The sequence below is a fragment of the Nothobranchius furzeri genome, chromosome 12 (genome assembly GCF_043380555.1).
Source record: "Nothobranchius furzeri strain GRZ-AD chromosome 12, NfurGRZ-RIMD1, whole genome shotgun sequence".
In the NCBI taxonomy this organism is placed as follows: Eukaryota; Metazoa; Chordata; class Actinopteri; order Cyprinodontiformes; family Nothobranchiidae; genus Nothobranchius; species Nothobranchius furzeri.
Window position 1 is genome coordinate 33,665,337 of NC_091752.1, and position 20,152 is coordinate 33,685,488.

A 20,152-nucleotide genomic window follows, 5' to 3' on the forward strand; every position below is an offset into this window, starting at 1 on the left:
TACCCCTTCTTTCCACCGGAGCTGTGACGGATCCGTCAGCAGCACGTCATAGCTGCTGATAGGAACCGCTGTGGTCAACAGAACCTTTTCCACCGGAGCCGTCAGCAGCGCGAGTCGGCCACGTCTCAGGAGCAGCATGTCGCGGCCCTTACGCACCGGTTCTATTTCCTACACACTACGCCTCTGAAACGGATCAAGTTCAACATTTTTGGGGAAGGAAAGACAGGAAATCGGACGGGAAATGGAGCGAAGCTTCCAGAGATTTTCAGAATAAAGAAACGTACTGCCTTCTGGTTGTTTTACTTAAAAAAAAGTTATCACCTAGCTAGCGGTCTCCTTTGTTTTTCCATAATGGACGACGAAAGGTTGATTACTGAAGTGATTACTCCTGCTTGTTGTTGTGTTTGCTGACAAAGTCACACGTGATTTTGCTAATGTCACGTGACTTCGTGCTCTGTCGGTGACAGCTGCTCCCCTGCTGCTTCGCGTCTCATGGGAAGGGCCAAGCAGCAGCGTACGCGACTCGCGAGCAAGACGTGCTGCTGCAGTAAGTTGCTGCTGACGGCTCTGGTGGAAAGGAGGGGTAACAGTTAGTCTTTTTATGGTTGTAATTTGCAGCCCTTTAGACACAATGTGTTCTAATGCACTTGATGGCTTTGCAATGAATGGTTAATGGATTCTTTTTATGAGAGCACTGTGAGGGATTTGAGAGCTGAATGGGTCCTGGTGTTTTGCTTTTCTTTCTTTTTTCAAATTATTTTGAAAAACTGACAGACAGTAGATTAATATGTGAAACACATGTTGTAGATTAATATTTGCAAATATGTAAATTAAATCACCAAGATTTTGCACTTGTACATTAACAATAGGAAATAGCATGTCATTAACTGTGCAGTAATATAATAGTTTTTATGTTTACGGAGCATGTTCTTTGCTATTATAAATGTTAAAAATTATGTTTTAAACTTTTTATTGCTTACTCACATCCTCAGGGGCGGTCCTAGACTATTATATAAGAAGAGTGTGACAGCTCATCACTGTCACATGTTCAGCTGCGCCTCTAGTGAGTCCACACAGTGATACCCTTATCTGCACTGAGGTTAGCACATGGTGAAACTCAGAAAATTACAAGATGGTGCAAAAGTTAATTTAATTCATTAAAAGCAAAAGGGGCCCCGAGAACTGATGCATGATTACACTTTTTCAGAGATCTGATATTTCTCTATTTTAGTTTTGTTTTATTGATTTCATGTAATATTTTAAATGTCTGAAATTTTGAATGTGGGGTTTTCATCAGCTGTACAACATAATCGTCACAATTGTAACTAAGACTGAAATACCAGGCTTTGCAAGTTGAGTCTGTCTCATACATTAGTTTCACCTTTTAAGTTGAATTACTGACATAAATTAACCTTTGCACCATATTCTACTTTTTGAAGTTTTACCTGTAGTTTCTTCTGCAGTTAGCTATAAAACTATATCTCACTGATAACCAGGGGACATCTGGGGAAATAATCTGGATGCAGAGAGTGTACAAAGCTGTTCTAGCTGCTAAAATCTTTTAATTTTTTTTATTCCTATTCAAATACTAAGGGGTAGATATAATAAAACATTTGACAGGAACTGGAAATTGACTATCACATCTGACTTGGATAGCTCTGTCGTTTTAATTTCCTGGAACATAAGAAAGAAGATTCAAAGTGCTGAAGATAGTTCCAACATGTCAACATCAGAAGAAACGTCTTCTCAGTCTCCTGCACGCTGACCAGCAGCTCTTTATCAGTGGTAGGAGAACGTGTTTTATCCAGACAGCAACACGATGAACCCAGCTACCGTCTGCGCCCCTGATCGGTGTCAGGGTGCAGAGCGCTCTGACAGTTCCTCCTGTCTGTCGGGTCTCTGTGAGGAGTAAGTGGGGGATTTTCCAGGGAGAATATAGGGAAAGGATAGGGAAAAGGGGGTAAAATTGGGGAAAAAAATTGGGACACAGGGCAGGTTTGCAGGTAGCGGAAAAACTGGTGTGAGACACAACAGACTGTGACGTGACACCCTGACTGCTACTAAACTCGATGACATGATGATAATTTAGCTACTGCTGGCTAGTAGTCTACGGTTCTATGCTAATCGGAGATTTTGAAAAGTACAAAAAATCTAATCAAAAGTACATACCTCTCTCCTTTGTACCTTTGTTTATTATTATTATTTTCTTCTTCTTCTTTCTCTCAAAATGACGTCTGTGACTTCTGCTGCTGCATCGTCCTCGGTGGTTTAGCCGTTTATACCCGTTTTTGGTAGCCTAGCCTGTCAGACTCGTCCTCTGTTTATTTCTACACAGAGATTTAGTCTGGTTACTCACAGGCAGAGAGGCGCATGAGGGGCAGGACTAGCCAACTCAAAAATAACTCATCAGAAAAAAGGCGGGAATGCCGACTGTACCGCGCGACGCTGTAGTTTTTTAGCTGTAGTCAAAAATGGTGTCTGGCACCAACATCTGGTTGTCCTGGGAACAAATTTTTCCAAGATAAGTTAGCCGTAAATGACGCAATGAACTTGGAATTCCAAGCTGCGAGCTCGTAGGTTTCAGAAGACACAGAGACCCCAAATTTAAAGATGACTGAGCCCAGTGCTGCCAGGAAGTAATTATTATCTTTATGTTTTTCCCATTTATATGTTCTGTTTTCTTTCTTTTTGCTATTTAACAGCACCGATAAGTTGTTTATTGTTGTTATCAATAGTTACGTTGTTGAAAAACTTTGCATTGCCGCCAGTGTTTATGTTTTTTATTTTCCTGGCGTTTATATTTTTAACCTTTGTTTTGTAATGTTTTTTTGGTTGTATGTGGCAACTGTCGAAGGGCATGTGTGTCACTATTATTTAGATGCAGAGAATACTTGGTTAAAAATTTTTTTTGGTTTAGTACTCAATAACACTGGTGGCATCCATGTTTTCCGAGTTGGAAGCTGGAATGCAAAACAAGCCTGTTACGTCATTTGCTGCTCGGAAATTCCAAGTTCTGAGGACAACTGGAACGCACAAAAAGGCTTGTGGCACTTCTACTTGTTGTGGTTTTAAAGACATATTCAAGTCATTTAAAACGGGCTACAGCAAACTCTGCTTCAAACGCCATCTTGAATGTTTATTTGAAACTCAGCTTTGTGGTGTGTGACTATGAGTTACATGCAGCCAGTAACCCTTTTAAAACCAGAATATTCACAATAACCCGGTTCCGCAGGTTCATGTAAACACCGCCAAAAACCCGGATATGCTCATACACCTGGGGTAACCCTTTTCTAACCCGAATGTTTGGTTGTGAAAACACATATCGGGATATCCCCATCAAAGCGTGTGTTCTGCACATGCTCTGTTTGCAAGGAATCTTGGTCTTTTGAGTAGCGAGATGTCTTGTATGCGCCAGAACACCGGAAGTAAACAACAAGTTGGGAGCAACATGGCGAGTCGCGGCACAGCACCACACTTTTGGAGTGACGAGGAAACTAAAGCGCAAACAAACGCGGTCGCTATCTCTTCCGAACTGGGAAACATGTTGTTGTTTTCACGGATACCGGAACAAGAAGAACCGGAAATGACGCATATTGCGTCTGGACGTAGTCCATACGTCCTGACGCTACCCCAACGTCCGCATTTAAATCGGGTTATGCAAGTTAGGGGTAACTCTTTCTATTTATGCTTGTAAACGGGTTATTCTGATCAACTCAGAAACCCGAATACCGACCTTAACCCGATCATAACCCGGATATTGGCTGCATGTAAATGTAGTCTATGCTGCTCAGCGCTGATTGGCTTGGTTAGAATTCTCGGGGGTGGGGTTATTTGAATAGAAGTGTTCCCAGACCCATGGGCTGGCTGGTCAGGCTGTCTTTGGTTCATACACAGAACCTGACCATTCTCCCGCATGTGTCTGCTAGCAGGTTCTGATAAGAACAGGGCAGGCAGCCGAGCTCAGAATAGGATTGAAAAGAGCTGGGTGGGAATATCACTAGCTTGGTTCAGTAAATTGGAGTAATCTCTTTTTATATTTTTTTTTATACTGCAGAATGCAGATATAAATGGACAGCAGAACGTTATGTTTTTTTCTTTTTCTTTGGCTAAATTGGGGTGGTGTGTAGGGTGACCAGATGTCCCGCTTTGTGCGGGACAGTCCCACACTTTCATTACTTTTCACATGTCCCGCAAATTGAGACTCATGTCCCGCATTATTGACAGTTTCCCGTTTCGAGTTTCAACCTTGTAGAAGAAACTGTGGAAAAATCTGCCTGTTGCTGTCAATCAAACGGAGGCGGGATTTTATCGCAGATTCGGAGCGTATGTGGAGCACGCCCGAACCACCAAAACAAGCATGAGTGAGCACGGAGGAGAAAATGCTGCAAACTCGTGAATTAAACGTGTTCAGAAATACTCGACAGAGTCTTTGTTGTTTCTGTCATTCTTTCATGTTTCGGCGCAGAGTCTGATATGAGAGGTCAAAAGCAGGTTTTCCAGTAATTAGACAGGTCCATGTTAAACACAGTGGAGGCAAGGCCGGATTATAATAAGGGCAAACTGGGCACAGGCCCAGGGGCCCACAGACATAAGGGGGCACACACAATCAGCAGTCTTTTTTTTTTTTGTGCAGCAGTCTTAACGTTGGAGAAAAAAGTTGACAAGTAATTAAAATTGCACCCACATTTTCTAAGTTAACACACATTTCTTTTCACAACAGTAGGTTTTGCATACTGTTCCCCTGCTTCAGCCCTCTCCCCCTTCCCTTGCGCGGCGGCCGCAAACTCACTGATGCGCCTGCAGCCTCTCAGAGTTCCTGCTGATCTAAACATTGAAAGAATCATTTAAATTTCTGTTCCTCACTTCTGATTACCTTCAATGGTGTTTGTTGCAACCACCAGGTACAAAAACTAACTTGTTTTTATTTGACTATTTTTCTGTCCTGCCTGTTTATTATCTTCCTGCATCTCCTCTCAATCCTTAAGAAAAACTGCTACCTGGCTTCATATATATTCACCTTATGAGTTACCTTTGAACTGCAGATCAAAAAGATCTATCGACCGCAAAAATAGTGGAGTGCGCGCCGGCCGCACCAGTGAGGTGAAATCACAGGAGGACGAAACAGGTGATGCGCTCCGCTCCGCAGCAGCGAAACACATCAGGCACAAATAAAAGTCAAAAAGCATGAAAGGATATGAGCCGACGTGAACGATTGCATGTTAACTTTGTTTTTGAGGTGGCAACACTTTGAGAATGTTGCTGTGGCCGTGCTCAGGACGCAGCTGTCTGGAGCACGTCAACGATCAGAGATCTGTGCCTCTCACCTCAAAATAATACCAGCAGAGTCCACGTGAATTATGTAATATAAATATAACCAGGATCATTTCTGGACTAAAAAACAGTCTACAGTCCAGCTTCTCTAATGTGTTTGTGGCCCTGCAGATTTTTCAAACTCTACCAGTTACAAATTGAGAAGGGGAACAATCATTTCACAAATGGCAAGAATAAAAAATGAACTGAGAACAACACAAACTCAACAGCGCCTCAGTGCACTGTCACTGATGGCTATTGAATCTCAGCTTGTCAGGAAATTGGACTTTGATGACATTGTAAATGAATTTACTAATAGAAAGGCCAGAAAGCAGTTTTCTGAAGGCAAGAGAGGAGACCAACAATAGGAAACAAAAAGAGGAGGAAGGAGGCAGGAGACAAACAAAAAACATGCAGATATTACTTCTTTGCAAACTTTTCAATAACTGTATAATCTTTTAAATAATCCTGCATTACTTTCTGTTGTAGTTTGACAGTGGGATCTGTTTTACAGCAGACTCATTCGCACCCACTGTCCCACAGATTGACAACATTTTTGTTAGTACAGACAGAAGAGAAGACATGAGCGCTGTGAGAAAGAGAGAGACATAAAAAGAGGAGAAAGGAGAGAGGACAGAGGAAGAAAGACAAATGAGTGAGGCACAACAGGAAAATCATCAGGTATGAGTGTTTGTGATTACGTTATAAAACTATTTTGACCTGGAGGTAAATGCTTTTGTATCAACATAAGTAAGTGATTTTTAATACTGGCAATGTTATGAAATGTCTAAAAAGTGCTACTGGGTGACAGTAATGTTGGAGGAGGCTGGGTGGGGTGGGGGTGTGGGGGTTAGGGGCCCTAAGCACATTGTGCCCAGGGGCCCCTGCAATGATAAGCCGGCCCTGAGTGGAGGTTCTAACAGACAAGGTGCTGCGGTTTCAGATACCTACATACATGCTGAGCCCTTAAAGCACAGTGAAGAAATAATGAGAGGATAAATGGAAGCTTTGATCTCTTATTCTCAGAAATTTTAGGCAAAAAGTAATTTTTATTAGATTAGATCTGAATTTTTTTAGTGATTAGAATTTGATGTTTATTCTCTAACCTAAAATCTAGAAGAGATGTGTTGTTTAAAAAAACGTTTTGTTTCTGAATTATGAAAAAATAGCAAAAAAGTATAGATATTTTTTCTACGAGATGCAGATTTTAGTGGAAAGTTAATTAAAAACTAACATGAATAGATCTTAAAAATATTACTTTTACTGTCATTCTGTTGTGAAAAACATTCAATGAAAACTCTGAAAAGCTGCTTAAACCTGCATTTTTTTTTTATTATTCTGGGTCTATCTATATTATTAAAATGATCAGAGCCACTGCAGAAGGCCCAAAGAGCCTGAGTTATGTTGTGGTAACGTGAGAGAAACTGTGAAATAGTAAAGTGTTTGCTGTATGCTTGTTCATGTTGAATTCAAATAAAATATATACAAGAAATATATGATGATAAGAAGGATACTAATTGTATGTATATGTAACAGTGATGTTAGGGCTAAAAGGCAGAATATATGTTTTGTTTGTTTTTCCTCATTACATAGGAACTTCACGTTGTCCCACATTGAGTAGTCTCTGTCCACATTTAGCAAGTTGGGTTCTGGCCACCCTAGTGGTGTGGGCGCAGTTTGGCGCTCCTCTCTGGATGGCGCCCCAGGCGGACGGACCGCCACTGGACATCCTTGTTGTTCAAAGACAATGCATGTAAAATACTATTAAGAACTGCGTTGTATGAATAAAAATAAATGTTTTAAGTTATTAGAATAAAAGTTAAATATCAAAAAATGCTGGTAGGCTACTGGTGACATTTGTTCAAAACAGCTTTAAATCCTGAAACCTGCTCTTGTTTGGTGTGCATCTTTGTTACCAAACTATTCTGAAAAGGTAAATATGTGTTGCTATAATTATTGTTTTTGTATGCTACTTTGAAAACAAGTCTCTGGGTAAGTACAGCGGGTCGAAACAGATAATAATAAAATACTCCAGAGCAGGAAACCCAGTCTATGAGGACAGAAGGATTCGGGATGAGGTGGAGTCTGAGGGAAACATGTTCTTCAGATTGTAAAGGCCACTCGGTTCATTCTAGCTGTTGATTATGCAGAAAGAGTTGAATCAACAAAGCGAAATCGCTTCTATTTTAGTAAGAGAGATTAAAAAACGATTAACCCGCATTGATAAAGGCTGCAGGACGAAAAACAGCAACAGAAACGCGAAACAAGAGCTTAAAGACTTACATAGTGTTTGGAGGGATTCCTTCTCTTCTGCACGTCAACGACATTCACGTCCAGCACGGTCCGGAACTGCATCTTCACACCTCAAACAGGACTTCAAATTAAATCCAGAAAGTCTGCAGACGACGTTTTCCCATAAAAACGGTCAAAATGCATATATAGCTCAAACTGGTTTAAAAGAGACATCCAAGTCCACGAATTTGTGGTCTCTGATCTGGAGCTTCTGAAGCCTGAAATCTGACAATAAAAGTGATCGAAGATCTCCTCCCCCCGACGAGGGGCTGTCTAGAGCCGGGGGAGCGGCTGAACTCAGGAGGGGAACAGGGGCGGTCCCTCCTCAGCTGGACCCGGGCACACTTCACGCCCAGGAGGACCCTTCAGTTACAAGTGACCCAAGCTGCTTCAGTGAAGAGCCTCAGTCTGATAGAAACCCCTTGGAAAAAACATAAATGATCCAAATGTAAATTTAGAAATATTTGAAAATTCAGTATGAGCCAATGTTTGCTGTGCTTTTTATGTTAATCCATTTTGAATTGAGGACTCATAAATTAATCCAGCTCAACTACCTCTTCACCAAAACAGACTGGTACAATGCCTGCAGTACTGCAGAAGCAGCATCAATCCGCCTACTGATCTCGTGCTCCATCTTTCCCTCACTCGTGAACAAGACCCCGAGATACTTAAACTCATCCACATGGGGCAGCAATTAATTCCTGACCCATAGAATGACTCAAGTCCATGGTCTCATATTCTCGAGAGCTGATTCTCATCCCAGCTGCAAGATAAAACTTATTTATAATTTCTAGATTATTGTCTAAATGTTGAGAAGTTGGAATTCTAATAATAGTACAAATATAGTGAATTAAATTCAGTTTATTTATATAATGCCAAATCATGACAAGAGTTGTCTCAAGGCACTTCACATAGTAAACATTCCAGTGCAGTTCTGGGGCCTCATTTATCAAGCTTGTTTACGCACCAAACGGGGTCGGAAAACTGCATAAGCAACTTTCCACGCAAACTTTGGGATTTATGAAATAAAATTTAGCAGGAAAATGTGTGCAACTATAAGTTGACTAAGAACATTGCTTACGCACATGTTGGACATGGAGAACACCTGCAGTGCTGCTGCTGAGAAGGATAAAATTATGAAATCCTGCAGCATTATCACTTGTACTGCTTCGTTTTCACACAGAACAAAACCCCCCACATGCATACACACGCGCGCATACACACACATGCATGCACACTCACACGTACATAAGCATGCGCGCGCGCACACACACACACACACAGCCTGAAGCGCAGAATACAGAAAGCAGAATATCAGCAGGGGGACAGATTGAGACAGAATGTCATGCGTCTGTGACAGTGTGTGTCCTGTCACTGTGACCCACTTGATCATGCGCCCTGGCTAGTTGAACAGGGGAGATCTTCGTTTGGCTGACTGGTTAGCGTGCATGACTTTCACCTGGGAGTCTGGGGATTGAATCCCGATTGGACCATCTTTTTATATCCACCACAGATCTCTCCTAAGAATTCACAACATTGACGGCTTCAGCAACGCTGTGCCACTCCGTGGATTTTCTCTCATTTGTTTTGCAAAAGAATTTCCTTTCATTTCTCCACCTCACCCACAAGTACCTCAATTTCTGCTTCTGTGAAATTGCGCTTCCTTGATCTGCCTTGATCTACAGTCGCCATCGTCATTGGTGGAATGCTGCAACAGCCGGCTTATGTATATGCATGAGATCCACAAGGCACTTTGCATTGACTATTTACGGCAGTAAGTGGGCGTGGTGAGGGCGGGATGTGACTAAAAAGCAGCTGAGAAACATTGTCGTATGTCTCAGGTTTATGAAGCGGAGATTGCGTGCAGCTGTGCGTACTCCCATGTTTGATAGATCACAAACCTACTTGGCGTAAGTACATTTATTTTGCTGAGCTTAAGTATGGTTTTAGTAAGGATTCTACGCAATGTTTGATAAATGAGACCCCTGAACATTAAGCCAGTCAGAAAAATGTTTCCTATTTAAGGAACCCAGCAGATGGCATCAAGTCACTAACCAGTGTCAGAGTCTTTACAGCATTTCTCATACTCAGCAAGCATGTAGCGACGGTGGAGAGGAAAACTCCCTTTTAACAGGAAGAAACTTCCAGAGGCTTCTGGCCCAGCATAAGCAGCCATCCGCCATGACTCACTTGGGATCAAGAAGGCAGAGCAGACGCACACACACACCCACATGACCTTAAACACAAACATACACACACAACATATATACCAAGTAGTGTTTCTATGGCTACATCAGGGGTGGCGTTAGGCCTGGCTACTTGGGCTCAAGCCCCGAATGTTTAATGAAAAGACTAGTGCGTGTTACGTGTGTGCGCGCGCGTGTGTTAAGCCCCGGATCTTCTTCAGTCCTAAATCCGCCCCTGGGCTATATTATGATTCTTAGTAAATATTCTATTCAGTAAGAGAAACTTCGTCATTTTTATCTTAGTGAATTTATAATTAATTCAGCAAGTCAACTAGTAGTAGCACAGTCCATGTCAAAGAGAGTTATCAGGAGAGGGAGAATGTTTAAGTGGTTAGTAGCAGTGTGCTAGCCGATGGCCCCCCTCCATGAGGCTACCACAGCTCAGCAGATCACCATTGTAGCTTCTTCTGGGGAGAAAAACACTTAGAGAAAAAATAAAGGCAAGGCAGCTTTATTTATAGAGCACATTTCAAACACTGAGGCAATTGAATGTGCTTTGCAATTATCAGGTGTAGCCTCCGGAAATGGTCTGTTTTTCAATCTACAGGTCACCTCTTCAGTATCGGTCATTTGGAGACACAAGTCTCCAACTGGAGCTAAAATCGACTGTAGCTTCAAGTCCCTTCCAGGCTCACTCTTATCTAAGACTGGTTTTTATTCACAGCACAAGACAGAAGAACTTTTGAAACTTATAAGTTAAATAATCAATAAATAAATGTTTGTTCATTGTCACTTATAATAATTATAATATAAATGAAATGCTTTCATTAATCTGTGAAATGAATTTATATATGGATCAGTAACATGGACGTAATTTTCACTTTAGAAGCGGGTGGGAGTGGGGGGGGGGGGTATCTTTACAGTATGCTCTAATGCAGGGGTGGGCAATTATTTTTTCCATGGGGCCACATGAGAAACAGAAAATACTGTGGAGGGCCAAGCCAAAAGGCTGAAGTCAATTATGCATAATATTAATGGTATTTCTTTATAAAAAGCAGTAAATACCATTGTTTTTTCAAGCTGGTAAGAGTAGTTATAAATGAGCTAAAAGGAAAAAGTGAGGTTGGCTTACAAAAATGTGATTTATTCAAATTTCCCAAGGCAATGGTAAACAAAGTGTGCACATTTGGTTTTTGTTAAACATTTGTGACTTATATTAGTTAACAGTTTCAGTCACATTCACTCCAAAACACATTTTGAATTTCAAATATTGTTGGAAAGAGGTTCTTAGCATTCTACAGACACACAGTATCGTCTGTAAAATAAAATCACTGAACTGTGATCTTAAGAAAGAGGTTTAAAAAAAAGTGTCCCAGTTCACTGCTAGTTGCCTACATTTTTGGTCCAAACACCTTATTTTGTGTAAGTGATTTTTTTTCTTATTCAGTGAGAAAAATCTAGTCTCTGCTGGGCTTTAACGAGTGCATCAAAGTCAGGTTGAATGTCTGAGGTGGAGATGCGAAGCACAGCTGACAAATGATCATCATTGAGAGAGAATCTATACCTGGATTTTGTAAACTTCATCATTGAAAATGTTTGTTCACAAATGTAGGTAGAGCCGAAGAGAACCAACATCTTCTCAGCATGTCTCCTCAGGTTTGGAAAGTTCTCCTCCTTAAGAGAAGAGTAGAAATCCAGCAGAGATCCTGACTTAAAGTGCTCTGCCAGTACTGCATCAGACTGAAGGTCAATGAGTTCCAGCTGCACATCACTGGGTGCATTATCCACACTGCAGGTAAAGGGAGAGGAAATCATGTGCATTTCATCCTCAATTGTTCTGAGATCTTCAAAACGCCTTGAAAACTCACCATGTAATGCTCCTAACATGGATGAGTACCTGCTGAGGTGATCAGCTGATGGTGTGACTTCGTTCAGGGTTTGCATGCGAGTGAGAGTGTTGCTCTCCAGTTGACTTGAAAGAAACTGCAGCTTTCTCATGAAGGCCTTCACGAGGCAGTGCATTTCATGAACAAAAAGGCCCTTGCCTTGCAGTTTGGTGTTCAGTTCATTCAACAGTGCAGTCACATCAACAGCAAATGCAAAATCTGCCATCCAATCCTCATCTGAGAGCTCTGGAATGTCTTTGCCTTTCCTCTCGCAAAACTCTCGAATCTCTGCTTTCAAGTTCCAAACCCTCTGCAGCACTTTCCCCAGGCTGAGCCATCTGACAGCTGTGTGGAGTCCTCCAAAAGAGCCACAAACTGTCTGTGATTCGTTGCCCACGCCCTGATGAAGCTTATCATTTTAGTAACAACATCAGTAACATGGTTGATTTTTAGCACTGACTTGCACAACACATGCTGGTGTATAATACAATGCAAAAACACCAATTTTTGATCTGCATCGATTTCTGTCACTTTATCTTGCATGCGTTTCTAAAGTCCGACATTTTTCCCTGTAAGATTTGGACAACCGTCTGTTGTGACACCTGACATTCTCTCCCATTTCAATCCCAGAGTGTCCATGCACGCATTTACCTCTGTAAAAAGATCACTCCCTGTCGTTGGCCCTTTCATCGACCGCATTGCTGCCAGCTCCTCTGTGAGCTTGAAGTCCGTTATCCCCCGGACAAATACGAGCAGCTGGGCTGTGTCGCGGACATCACAGCTCTCGTCTACGGCCAATGAGGAAAAAGTCAAAACTTTCCACTTCACGTTGCAGCTGAAGCTCCAGGTTCCCCGCAATGTCCTCGAGCCTCCTGGTCACGGTTCACCTGGATAGCGGGATTTGCTCAAATGCGCCTTTTTTCAGGGCATATTAGTGCGGCAGAGTAGGGTTGTCACGGTATGAAAATTTAACCTCACGGTTATTGTGACCAAAATTATCACGGTTTTCGGTATTATCGCGGTATTTTTTAAACGGTGTTGCATATGTTCAGAAAGCATTGATAGTCCTGTACACAAACTGAAATAGTTCTGAAAAGGTTTAACAGTGTTTATTAAACCTAAAATAACACAAAGCCTTAGCAAAAGTGCAACTTTTCACAAGTAAAGGAACAAATAGCTTCTTTTTCTGGAACATGTTACAGTAGTCAGTGCAGGTTTAAATTATACAAATCCAAACATTCAAAACATAAACAATATGTAAACAAATCAAAGAAACACCACTTGTTTTCTCATATACTTGTTTTCTTCATTATCAAAATGAAAATCTAAAACTCCAGTCCACACTTGACTTGAGCACTGTACAAGTCAACCTTAAAAAATATGTATTTAAAATAAATAGCCACTTTAAACAAATGACTAAAATAACTACTACACTATGTAATCAAATCCAAATGTTCAAGTATAAATGGCATGGAATAAGTAAACAAATCAATGACAAGGAACTAATTGTATATTTCTCTTCATCATCAACAAATAAGATGCTTCATCCAGCAACAGGGTGTCCGTGACACGGTTTAAATGCTGGCAGAGGGCGCTGCGGCTGCAGTATATAGTGACTCGTTGCATTCTCCCTCAACCAAAAGTCCTCGCGTCATGCATTTAAGCTAAAATGTTAATGTTAACTTACCTTGCACTGGCTGTAGAGATGTGGGTGATGGTCACGCAGATGTGCCATTAGATTCGAAGTGTTGCTGCCTTTTGCAGACACTTGTTTCCTGCACGTTCTGCAAACGGGATAGCCGTCTTCTATTAACTGTCCCTCAGCATTTTTCAGAAATCCAAAATATGCCCATACTTCCGAATTAGTCTTCTTTGAGGGCTGATGGATATCCTGGGCGCTGCCGTCTCCTCCTTCGGCCATTATTTCAGCTTCAAAGTTTTGGTGCCGTTGCGAACTAAAAAGTGCGTGTGCGCGCCGCGGGAACTTCAGCAGAAGCGACGGTGGCTGGTAAGGGTCACCGCGCCGAAACCGCGGCCACGGTAAACCCTCCGAGATAATTTAGTTTTTTAAAAACTGGACGGTTATTTTTATTGTCAACTTTTTTACCGGGGTTTACCGCTATACCGGTTACCGTGACAACCCTACGGCAGAGTCCACCATGCACTCTTTCACAAACTCTCCCTCCGAAAACGGCTTGCTGTTTTTAGCTATTTTGTGGGATATCACAAAGCTGGTCCTGGTTGCTGCATCCCTGGATGTGTGAAGCTTAGTAAAAAAGCCTTGCTGCTTTTGCAACTTTGCTAGCAAAGCTTCGGATGTCCGTGCCTTCTCAGCATCAGACAAGTTCTTGTATTTTTCCGAGTGTTTCTTGTTGTAATGCCGACTCAAATTGTAGTCCTTAAACATGGCAATCTCCTCCCCGCAAACGAAACACACGGCTTTACCTCCGACTTCAGTAAAAAAAAAAATACTTAGCAGTCCAATTTTTGTTGAAAATCCTGCCGGCATCTTTCTTTTTTTTTTTTTTGCATGAGCGGACATTTCTGGGGGCTACAATCACCAACCGCGGGCACTTGTTGCTATACGTATTGCGTCATTGTGCACGTAAAAAACAACTTCAAAATAAAAGCAATGCAGCCTTAGTCCATGCATGAGGTAAAATGAGAAAATACATTTATTTTGTTATTTCCAATTAACCTTACGCGGGCCGGTCAAAGTCAACCAAAGGGCCGTATGTGGCCCGCGGGCCGTAAAATGCCCAGGTTTGCTCTAATGGGGAAGAGGCTTCAACACAAACAGTTGTTTTCTGCTTGGTCCTAGAGCTCTACCAGTGTCAATTTTAAATAGCGTAATATTGTTTTCGAATTGTAAAAAGTGCAGGGGTCAAACCTTGACTTTGGAAAAAGTGGGGCGGGGGGCACATGCCCCCCCCCCCCCAAATTATGTCCATGATCAGTATGACAAGGCCATCATCATCTACACTCACACAAGGTTCATTTAGGACAAAGTAAAGTTAAGTTAAATGCGTGACACATAGATATTTCTTTACCCCAGATCAGAGCATCCGGTATCTGAAAGAAGGCGTGTTTTCTGAGGTTGTCTTGGTAATATTAGCATAGCATAGCATAGTTTATTGATATAGCATGTTTAAAATGCAGCATGGGAGCTGCCCAAAGTGCTGCACAGGCTAAAACAAAACACAACCATTACAAGGAGCTAAAACAAAGGATAAAAATCTCAAACAAAGGCAGATAAACCATGATGAATACTAAAAACACGTTAAAACAATGATACAATGAAACACTAAAACGAGTCACTGTCTAAAAGCCAAAGTGTAAAAGTGGGTCTTTAAACGAGATTTAAAAACCACCAGAGATGGAGCCTGCCGAACTCCAATGGGCAATGAGTTCCATAGCTTTGGGGCAGCATGGACAAATGCTCGATCCCCCCGCGATTAGAGTCTCAGCCGCAGGCGTGTACAGCAACAAAAGGTCAGCCGACCTCAACGTGCACGTGGGCACATATGGAGTGAGAAGGGCAGAGAGGTAGGGAGGTGCCAGGTCATTGAGGGCTTTAAAAACAAAAGTCAGTAACTTAAACTGCACTCTGAAAATGACAGGGAGCCAGTGAAGATGTTCCAGGACAGGGGTAATGTGGCTACGTCTGTGTGTATCCGTCAAGAACCTGGCAGCAGCGTTCTGAACAACCTGCAGCCGATTCAGGGCAGAGTCCGGAACACCAACGAGGAGGGCGTTTGCATAGTCCAGGCGAGAGGTAATGAAGGCATGAATGACTGACTCCAAATGCCTCCGTTTCAGGATTCGCCGGAGGTGAGTAAGGCGACGAAGCTGATAAAAACAAGACCTCACTACGAAGTTTATCTGTGTGGCCATCGTGAGTCCAGCATCCAGCTTGACCCCGAGACTCGTCACACACTGTTTGGGGTTAAGGGTTAAAAGGTCACAAACAGGGTGAGAGCCAACATGTCTTCAACATTTCAACCTCCGGTTGGCCACAAAAATCATAACATGAGAATATTACAGTTTTTTTCGATTGCTAAAACTCAAAAATCAAAAATGAGGCACGAATTTCACAACCTCTACTTTAATTCCCAATCGCCTGACTCCATTTATCACTACTTAAGATTGCCTTATCATATTAGCTCTCTGATTGTCCTCCCTTACACTCTGATGTCAATTTCACACCACCATGCTGTCAAAACACAGCTGTCAAAATCTGTGGGGTGGGGGTGGCCGGGGGGGGGGGGACTGTAAAAATAAAATGTTTTGTCCCAAAATGTGTGTGATGTCTAATGTTTGTCTCAGAGAAAAGTGGCCACTGTCATACTTTCAGTGTGTAATTCATTGTGTTCCATTTAGACAATTGTGTGTTCAGTTTTGCTCTTCAGTGTTCTTTCCATGCTTGGTAGTGTTCACCCAAAGGCTACTTGTGTTTAAGCAATGAATGGTATGTGTGTGTCATGTGAAAATGTGGCTGTGTTTACCAAATGAAAACACGTGTTCCATTTTGGGAACATGTTACGATATGTGATGGCAGGGTTTTGTGTCAGGTTCGTTGGCAGATCTGAAGCGTGACTGAGAGTTCTGTTGCCCAGACGCGGAGAGATGGAGATAGCCGGCGTGGTTATCTCCTGAAGGTGTAGTTTGAGGGTTTAGAGGGCTGGTAAGCCTGGAGACTCGATACAAAGTCTGGTGAGAAACGATGACTGAGCAATGAATGAAACGCCGGCACTTCCTTAAGTAGTGTCGGCGTGATGACGTCAGTCGCCACGTTAGTGGCAGGAATGAATGGAATGCAGTCAGCTGGAGGAGTTCGTGACAGGACCCGCCCCTCTAGGGACGGCACCCGAAGTCCCAGGACGGCGGGCCCAGAAGTCTGCTAGCAGGGCAGGATCGACAAACGAGCTCGTGGGCTCCCAAGAGCGTTCCTCAGGCCCGTACCCCTCCCAGTCCACGAGGTACTGCCGCGGCGGGCGTCCAGTATCCTGCGGACCGTGTAGGTGCGATCCGCCTCAACACCGCGGGGCGGAGGCAGCCGGACCGGTGGAGGGTGGAGAGGAGAGGAGATCACCGGCTTAAGCTGGGAGACGTGAAAGACCGGGTGGATCCGGAGAGTAGCCGGGAGGCGTAGACGGCAGGTGACTGGATTGATGACCTTGAGGACAGGGAACGGACCCAGGAAGCGAGGAGTGAGCTTCCGGGAGCCAGCCGGCATCCTCAGGTTAGCGGAGGAGAGCCACACCTGGTCGCCAGACCGGAAGACGGGGCCAGGCCGGTGGCGGCGGCGATGCTGACGGGCATACTCCGTGTTGGCCCGGGTGATGGCCGCACGGGCCCGGATCCAGGTGAGCCGACAGCGGCGGACCAGCGTCTGGGCAGCAGGGACCTCCACCTCCGGCACCTGATGATCAAACAGAGGAGGCTGATAACCGTAACAGGTCTCGAAGGGAGACAGACTCGTGGCAGAGGAGGTCTGGAGGTTGTGTGACAGCTCCGCCCACAGGAGGAAGCGGGGCCAGGAGGTCGGCTGGGACGAAGCGAAGCAGCGCAGGTAGCGTCCAAGCTGCTGGTTAGCTCTCTCTGTCTGACCGTTTGTCTGCGGGTGGTATCCAGTGGACAGACTGGTGGAAGCACCGACCAGGCGACAGAACGCCTTCCAGAAGCGTGAGACGAACTGGGGTCCTCGGTCGGAAACCACGTCCTGAGGGAAACCATGGAGCCGCACCACCTGTTCCAGGAGCAGTTCGGCCGTTCTCTTGGCAGTGGGGAGGCCGGCCAGGGCCACTAAGTGCACGGCCTTGGAGAAACGGTCCGTGATAGTCATTATAGTGTCCAGGTGGTCGACCACCGGCAGTCCCGTGACAAAGTCCAGCCCGATGTGTGACCACGGCCGTTTGGGCACAGGGAGAGGCTGCAACTCTCCAGCGCCGGGTCGGTTGGAGGACTTGGAGCGAGCACACACATCACATGCAGCTGTAAACTCGCAGACGTCCTTCCTCATGGACGGCCACCAGAGAGCCCGACGGAGGAACTGGAGGGTACGGGCTTGTCCTTGATGTCCCGCGAGCCGCGAACAATGCCCCCACGTGAGCGCCTCTTGCCGGCAGGAGGCGGGAACGTAGAGACGGTTCGGTGGGGTCTCCGGCGGCGCTGGATCGCCAGGAAGTGCCGCCTGTATGGACTGCTCCAACGGCCATTGGAGGGAGGCCAGGAAGCGTTGAGTCGGCAGAATGGTCCGAGGCTCCGGGGGGGCGGCATCTGGTGCGAAACGCCGAGAGAGAGCGTCCGCCTTGAGGTTCTTGGAGCCGGGCCGGTAGGCGATATGGAAGTGGTACGGCTCGAAAAAGAGAGCCCACCGAGCCTGACGTGGGTTGAGCTGGCGGGCAGTCTGTAGATGAATGAGATTCTGGTGGTCGGTCCAGATCAGAAAGGGATCGGTGGTCCCCAGGAGCCACTGCCTCCATTCCTCCAGCGCCCATTTTATTGCCAGCAGCTCTCTGTCGCCGACCCCGTAGTTCTGCTGTGTGGGGGAAAACTTCCGGGAGAAGTAGGCACATGGGTGGAGCTTAGAGTCTGGACCCCGTTGCGAGAGAACGGCCCCCGCTCCCACATCTGAGGCGTCCACCTCCACGACGAAGGGCCGGGTCTGGTCCGGGTGGAGGAGGATGGGTTCCTTAGTGAAACGTCCGACCAGCTCATGGAAAGCACGGACAGCCTCTGGAGTAAGGCGAAACGGGCGAGGCTGATTGGTGGTCTTGGTGAGTGAGGTCAGTGGTGCTGCGAGGGAGCTGAAGTTGCGTATAAACCTCCGGTAAAAGTTCGAGAAACCCAGGAAGCTTTGCAGCTGCTTCAGGGTCGTGGGTAGAGGCCACTGAGCTACGGCCTGAACCTTCTGGGGGTCCATCTTCAGGCCCCGGGAGGAGATGGTAAAACCCAGGAAGGAGGTGGACTCCTGGTGAAACGCACACTTCTCCAGTTTGCAGTAAAGTCCATGGTCCAGGAGGCGGGACAGAACAGCTCGAACATGACGGATGTGCTCTTCGGCCGTGCGGGAGTAGATGAGGATGTCATCTAGATAGACAAAGACCCAGCGACCCAACATGTCTCTCAGCACATCTGTGATGAACCGCTGGAAGACGGCGGGGCTGTTGCAGAGTCCAAAAGGCATCACCAAATATTCATAGTGGCCAGTGGGCGTGATAAAAGCGGTCTTCCACTCCTCGCCTTCCTTAATACGGATGAGGTTATAGGCGCTGCGCAGGTCCAGTTTAGTAAACACTGCGGCTTGTGTGATGGCGTCCAGAGCGGTGCCCATGAGAGGGAGAGGGTGACGGTCCCGGATCGTTATTTTATTTAACCCTCGATAGTCTATGCAGGGCCGGAGATCCCCCTCCTTCTTTTTTTATTAAAGAAAAACCCCGCGGCCCCGGGGGAAGTTGAGGGACGGATGAATCCCTTCTGCAGGGCATCAGTTATATAATTGTCCATAGCCCGGGTTTCCGCCGGAGAGAGGGAGAACAAGCGACCCCGAGGGGGGGTGGTGCCGGGCTGGAGCCTGATCTCCAGGTCGTAGGGTCGGTGAGGAGATAACCTGGTAGTGGGTTCTTTAGCGAAGACCTGAGCGAGGTCGTGGTATTGAGGAGGGATGAGCGTCAGGTCTACGTCTGTGGGAGGGGCTGCTCCAGTCCGAGGTGCAGGGGAGTCCCGGTGGTTATGGCAACCCGTGCCCCAGGCCAGGACTTTACTGGTGGACCAGGAGATGTGAGGCTCATGGCGGCAGAACCAGGAATGACCCAGGATGAGAGGCGTAGCCGGAGCCTGGATGAGCAGGAAGTGGAGGGTCTCCCGGTGTTGGTCAATAGTCATGTGGAGACCCTGGGTTCGGTGGGTGAGAGGGTACGGCATGATGGGCCGGCCGTCCACAGAGGTCATGGGAATGGGTCGGTCGAGGGCGGTGAGGGGTATATTGAGCCGAGTAACCAGTCCGTGGTCGATAAAACACTCCGCAGCACCAGTGTCTAAAAGTGCCTCCAGTCTGGTCGGGCCTTGGTCCAGGTGGAGGGAGACCGGGAGAGTGGTTCGGTGTGGAGCCGGAAAAGTGGAGACTCCGGGCGGGACAGCTCCTACTCCGACCCGGAGGGACCTTTTCCCGGTCGTTTTGGGCACGTGCCACGGTGGTGACCCAAATCCCCACAGTAAGCGCATCTTCCCTCCTGGTAGCGCCGTGCCCGTTCCTCAGGGGGAAGATGTCCCAGCTGCATCGGCTCCTCCGTCGGTTGATGAGCCGGCCGGCGGGGTGACGTCCTGGTGTGTACGGGGACTGACATGGTGCTCGGCCGGTTCAGGATGCAGCGGTCCAGTTGGAGAGCCAGATCCACTGCCAGGTCCAGGGAGGTTGGGACCTCGTGCCCGATCATGCCCTCCCGGATTCTCGGTGACAGTCCCTCCAGGTAAACT

At 45.6% G+C, this 20,152-nt stretch overlaps 1 protein-coding gene across 3 annotated transcripts in view; it reads right to left on the reverse strand.

Moving 5' to 3' along the window:
• The window catches only part of LOC107376010 (SH3 and PX domain-containing protein 2A), a 170,241-nt gene extending 162,311 nt beyond the window's left edge, over nucleotides 1-7,930 (reverse strand). For all 3 annotated transcript variants that reach the window (XM_015944885.3, XM_015944883.3, XM_070542551.1), the window contains exon 1: nucleotides 7,594-7,930. In XM_015944885.3, coding sequence (XP_015800371.3) covers nucleotides 7,594-7,665 — 72 coding nt within the window. In that variant the 5' untranslated portion in view covers nucleotides 7,666-7,930. The remainder of the gene's footprint in view (nucleotides 1-7,593) is intronic.
• Nucleotides 7,931-20,152: the final 12,222 nt, after the last annotated feature.